The sequence below is a fragment of the Aquarana catesbeiana genome, linkage group LG01 (assembly GCF_042186555.1).
Source record: "Aquarana catesbeiana isolate 2022-GZ linkage group LG01, ASM4218655v1, whole genome shotgun sequence".
Lineage (NCBI taxonomy): Eukaryota > Metazoa > Chordata > Amphibia > Anura > Ranidae > Aquarana > Aquarana catesbeiana.
Window position 1 is genome coordinate 44,958,418 of NC_133324.1, and position 5,282 is coordinate 44,963,699.

General features: G+C 41.5%; 1 protein-coding gene across 1 annotated transcript; it reads left to right on the top strand.

The window, feature by feature from the left end:
- The first annotated feature begins 574 nt into the window (after positions 1 to 574).
- LOC141142433 (vomeronasal type-2 receptor 26-like) lies at positions 575 to 4,290 on the top strand. The gene is made up of 2 exons (XM_073629253.1): positions 575 to 710; positions 3,383 to 4,290. The coding sequence occupies exons 1-2, from the start codon at positions 575 to 577 to the stop codon at positions 4,288 to 4,290; spliced, it is 1,044 nt and encodes a 347-aa protein (XP_073485354.1).
- Positions 4,291 to 5,282: the final 992 nt, after the last annotated feature.

The following is a 5,282-nucleotide window of genomic DNA, read 5'->3' on the forward strand; positions in this document are numbered from 1 at the left end:
ATCTGGGTTAGAGATCAGTTGGGAAAAGTCGGCACTTTTGCCAATTGACCCTCTTATAGAGCCCTTACCCCATCAGATAGCCCAAGTGAGGGTAGTAAGCCAAATTAAGTATCTGAGTATTAACATATCAAAGGATCCAAGACAATACATAGCAAGTAACTTAGTCCCGCTTATGACAAAACTAAAACAGAAATACCGGGTGTGGTCCCAACTTCCACTCTCGGTAGTTGTGTTACATAACTCTCCAATTGGATTCCAAAGCACTGGTTTAAGAAATTGGACAGTGTTTTTAGAGAACTGATCTGGAAGAACGGAGTGGCCAGAATCCGTTTGCAGGTATTGCAGCTGCCGAGGGAGGAGGGGGGACTAGCCTTGCCAAACCCAAGAAACTATTTTTTAGCAGATTCAGCATATGACAAGGGGCAATCTGCCAGCAGAGAGGGACGTGGGAAGGAATTTGATGTTGGCAGATACTAGCCATGATACAGTAGTAGAGGCAGTTGAGGCGGATTCTTTTGGCTCTAGGTGCGCTACGGCTCAATTGATGGTAAAAAGCTGGGAAACCAGTAGGGCCATGGTGGGCTATGGTGGCTTCTCTGAATTCTCCCCCTTGTGGGATAATAAGAACTTAAAGGAGCTGATGGTAATGGGGAAGATTGAGGAATGGGAACGAAGTGGCATCCACCGCCTGGCACAAATGTTTAATGCTGGTAGGTTGAAAACAATTCAGGATATAACAGAGGAATATGCAGTTTCAAATAGGTCTTTTTATAAGTACCTGCAGGTAAGACATGCCTTGGACGCGCAGTTAGAGGAGAGGGCAGTGGAGTGGAGTGAAATGCCCTCTCTCCAAAGGGTGGTCAATGCAGGGACGTCTAAGGGGTTGGTTTCTGACATGTATAGGTGTATAAGCAGGGCTGAATTGGAGGGTGATGGGGGATTCTCCATCAGACCCAAATGGTAGGAGTATATTGGGAGAATAACTGAGAAACAATGGAGCAGAATATTGGCATCAGGGCCGGAGGTTTCACTGTCCCCCTCACAGACTGTATCCCATCTATTTCTGTTACATAGAGCATATTTTACCCCTTTGAAAATGTTTAAGTTTGGAAGAAGGCCAGACCCGAAGTGCCCAAGGTGTGGGGACCAGACGGGTGACTTGGTGCATATGGTCTGGAGATGTCCCAAGTTGCATAGATGTAGGAGTAAAATAGTGACAAAAATAAATTCCGTATTTGGGACATCTCTGGTCTTGGAAGCCAGGACATGCATCTTGGGACTAGTGGAAGGGAATGGCTGGTTAGGAGATACACGGATTGCAATTATCAGATGTCTGTTTCAAGCAAGGAAGTTGATTGCACAAAAGTGCCAGGCAAAGGTCCCTCCAACAGTAGAAGAATGGATGACGGTGATGAAAGACACTATTTGGAAAGAAAAATTCACTTATTGTAAAAGGGGCAATATTAAGAAATACAAGAAAGTGTGGAAATGGTGGCTAGAGGTGGAAGAACCCCAATTATAATTAAAACGGAGAAGAGTGAGGAGGGGAGGGGGGAGGTAGGGAAGAGAGTAGGGAATGAATAAATTAGATGGAAGTATGGGTCGTGTGAGGAAGGAATGGGTGGGGGATGAGAGGAGTGGGAAGGGTTTGAGGTGGGGAATTGGGGGAGGGGGGTGGAAAGGGGGGATTGTATTTTGTATTGTTTTTCTTGTGATACATAAAATGTAAAATTAAGAATTTATTTTTCAATAAAAAGCATTTGATTTTTAAAAAAAATTGTATGTTTGGTCATTAAGGGTCTGTGCACACTGGGCTTAAAAAACGCTGCTTCTAAAGGAGTTTTTTGTTTTGGCTGAAGAAGCAGCTCAGTGATATCCTAAGTGTCCATGCGCATTAGGACGTTTAGAGGCATCTTTTAAGCTCAGTGTTTAGAGGCAGAAAAAAAACCCTTCTGGTTTATGTTTTTGAGAGGAGATTTCTGGCACGTGCGCCTAAACCTATGTACAAAAATATTCTATTTGAGTGTATTCTTTCTGCCGAAAGAACTGGCGCTCATGTATCCTTGAAAGATTACTTTTAGCAAATCTTTTGCAGGCAAGCACTGCCAGAACAACTTGTATTTAACTTGACCACATGTTGAGAAGTTCTTTGCATTAGACTTCACCTACACAAAAAACATCTTTAAATGTTCGTTACCTCTAAGTCAACATGCCTCTTTCATCACTAACTGATTGTGAGATTCAGTAGCAACTTGAAGAAAGACTAAACCCTAGAACTTGCAACCAGAGTTTTCCAACTTTAACCAGCTATAAAACAAATAGATGTAAAAACATTGAGAATATTTAAATAAAAAAGCAGAAGGTGCCACCATCTACGTGTGTCAGTTTATTAAAAACAGTGTAAAAGTGGTCAGATACACTCACAAGAGTAGAGGAAAGACAGGCCCATCATCAGTCTTTAGTCACTAGCATGGCTCGATGGAAAGCGGCTAAAATGCTGGCAGATGGAACCAGGAGGCAACTGTGTTGTGCAAGAGACATCCTGCTGAGGAGGGATGCAAGGCTTGAACAGTGTCAACCAGTGAGAGCCGTAATCACGATGTGATGCAAGCCAGTGGTGGGGTCGGAACCTGAAGTGATGTTGGACATGATGGCATTAGTAGGATGTGGTATCAGTAGGATGTGGCATCAGTAGGATATGACCCAGTCCCGTGCTGTATGCAATCCACTGGAGGAATAGAGATATCCAAAACAGAAATAAATATGACTCCCAATGTTTATATGGAAGCAAGTTTTATCCGTTTATTCATCATCCTTCAATTTGTCTACTTGTTTCTCATGGATATTCTGACTTTACCAGTGTGCAGCATATAGCTTGTATGTTCTTCTTTGTCTTCATTGTGGAGCTCCACGGCATGTTACCACCCACATCCTACTGACGTCATTTCAGGTTCCGGCCCCGCCACTAGCTTACGTTCCAGCAAGATTGCAGCTCTCACTGGTGGCACTGTTCAAGCCTTGCAACCCTTCTCAGCCAGATGTCTCTTGCACAACACAGTCGCCTCCTGGTTCCATCTGCCAGCATTTTGGCCCTGCTAGTGACTAAAGACTGATGATGAGCCTGTCTTTCTTCTATTCTTTTGAGTGTATTTTACCATTTTTAAACAGTTTTTAATAAACTGATACACTTAAATGCTGGCTCCTTCTGCTTTTTTGTTTATTGTAGTGCACAGAGCTCATCCAATACTCTGCTGGAAGAGCTACAGCCATCATAAATGTGATTCTCCCCAATTGGACTTATTTACCTTGGGACTTTATTATTTTTCCTTTTTGCACCATTGAGTTTGTTTTTTCTAATTGAGAATATTTTCATTTCTGGCAGACAGTAAAAATTGTATTCAATGTCTAGAAGATGAATGGCCAAATGAGAAGAAGGATCAGTGTATTCCAAAACTGGAGGAATTCCTCTCCTACTCTGATTATATTTCTACAGTATTTGCATCCATTTCTGTTTTGCTATGTCTTGTGACACTCTTCATAATTGGAATCTTTATATCCTATATGGATACCGCTGTTATCAAAGCAAATAATCGAAGTTTGAGCTTTGTTCTGCTTGTCTGTATCTTGCTGAGCTTTTTCTGTGTGTTCCTGTTTCTTGGTCGTCCACAGGATATAACCTGTATACTGCATGTCACCACTTTTGGTACCATCTTCTGCTTAGCTGTCTCCTCTCTTCTGGCTAAAACAGTCATGGTTTATATTGCTTTTACAGCCACTAAACCTGGCAGCTACTGGAGGAAATGGATTGGAGCCAAACTTCCAAATTTTGTAGCCTTACTGCTTACTTCTGTTCAGGGTACAATATGTCTCATTTGGCTGTCTACTTCACCACCTTTTGTGGAAATGGACACTCGCTCTTATCAGGACAAGATCGTCATTCAGTGTAACGAAGGTTCAATTATCGGTTTCTACGCTGTGTTGGGTTATATGGGGTTTCTAGCAGCTGTGAGTTTTGTTCTGGCTTTCATGGTGAGGACATTACCGGACAGTTTTAATGAGGCCAAATACATCACCTTCAGCATGCTGGTGTTCTGCAGTGTCTGGATTGCCATGATCCCGGCCTATTTAAGCGCTAAAGGAAAATACATGGTGGCTGTGGAGGTCTTCGCCATATTGGCCTCAAGTACTGGACTTCTAAGCTGTATATTTTTTCCAAAATGTTTCATTATTCTGTTCAGGCCAGACTTAAACACGCAAATGGGCCTGCTTTCTAAGAAAAATAGACTTTGAACATTATTCTATTGGTTCTTCAGTAATTGTATTTTGATGCAACAATATATGCTGTTGCACGGGCTGTATAATGATGTAGTATTGTAGTGCTATTTGTACTGATCTTCAATAGTTACACAGGAACTTCTACATCACTAGAAACATAGAAGGCTTAATTTTCAAGGTAATCACTGGAAATCTTACATAATTCTAGTCCTTTGAGCACAAAGCCTCACCTACCCATGGGGGTTCTTTACTAATGTGTATATTTGTCCCAGTTCTTATTTATTTCTACACTGCACCAAAAGGGAAATGCAATGGTGGCTGTGGAGGTATTTGCCATACTTGCCTCAAGTGCTGGGCTTCTAAGCTGTATATTTTTCCCAAAATGTTTCATTATTCTATTTAGGCCAGGCTTGAACACAAAAACAGATCTGCTTTCTAAGAAAAACAGACAATTCTATTAGTGCTTAAATACATGCTTCTGTCAAGTTTTAATCGCTGTTTTCTGCTTGTGTTCCAATTATGAAGATTCACTCTTTCTATTTATCCTGGTGACTTATCACCAAGCGTGAAAATGAAATACAATCCCAAATTTTGGTTTGTCAACAGGATTAGAGAGAAAATCTTCCAATTGGGACATTAATTCTGGTGACCCTGGTGACAATCCGGGATTTTCTCACTTCAGAAGGATTTCCTCTCACTTCCAGTTTTAGCTATGGGACAGAAAATAAATTTCCCCAATGGCATGCAGATGGCAAAAACAATGCCCCTTGACCTTTTTTAGCTGTTTTTCACTGAAGGCCTTTATAATTTGATGGACAAAAGTAATGTTTATGGCCCCACAGTACATCACCGCCAACCCAAATTCACACCTTGCCAGGCCAATTCGAGTGAAAACCTGTTGTGGTTTTCACATTTAAAACTTTTTTGGGGACTATGCCTTAATATGGGCATTACAAAAAAGAATAAATTGTGGTCATATTGGTCCACAGACCCTATTCATCATATGC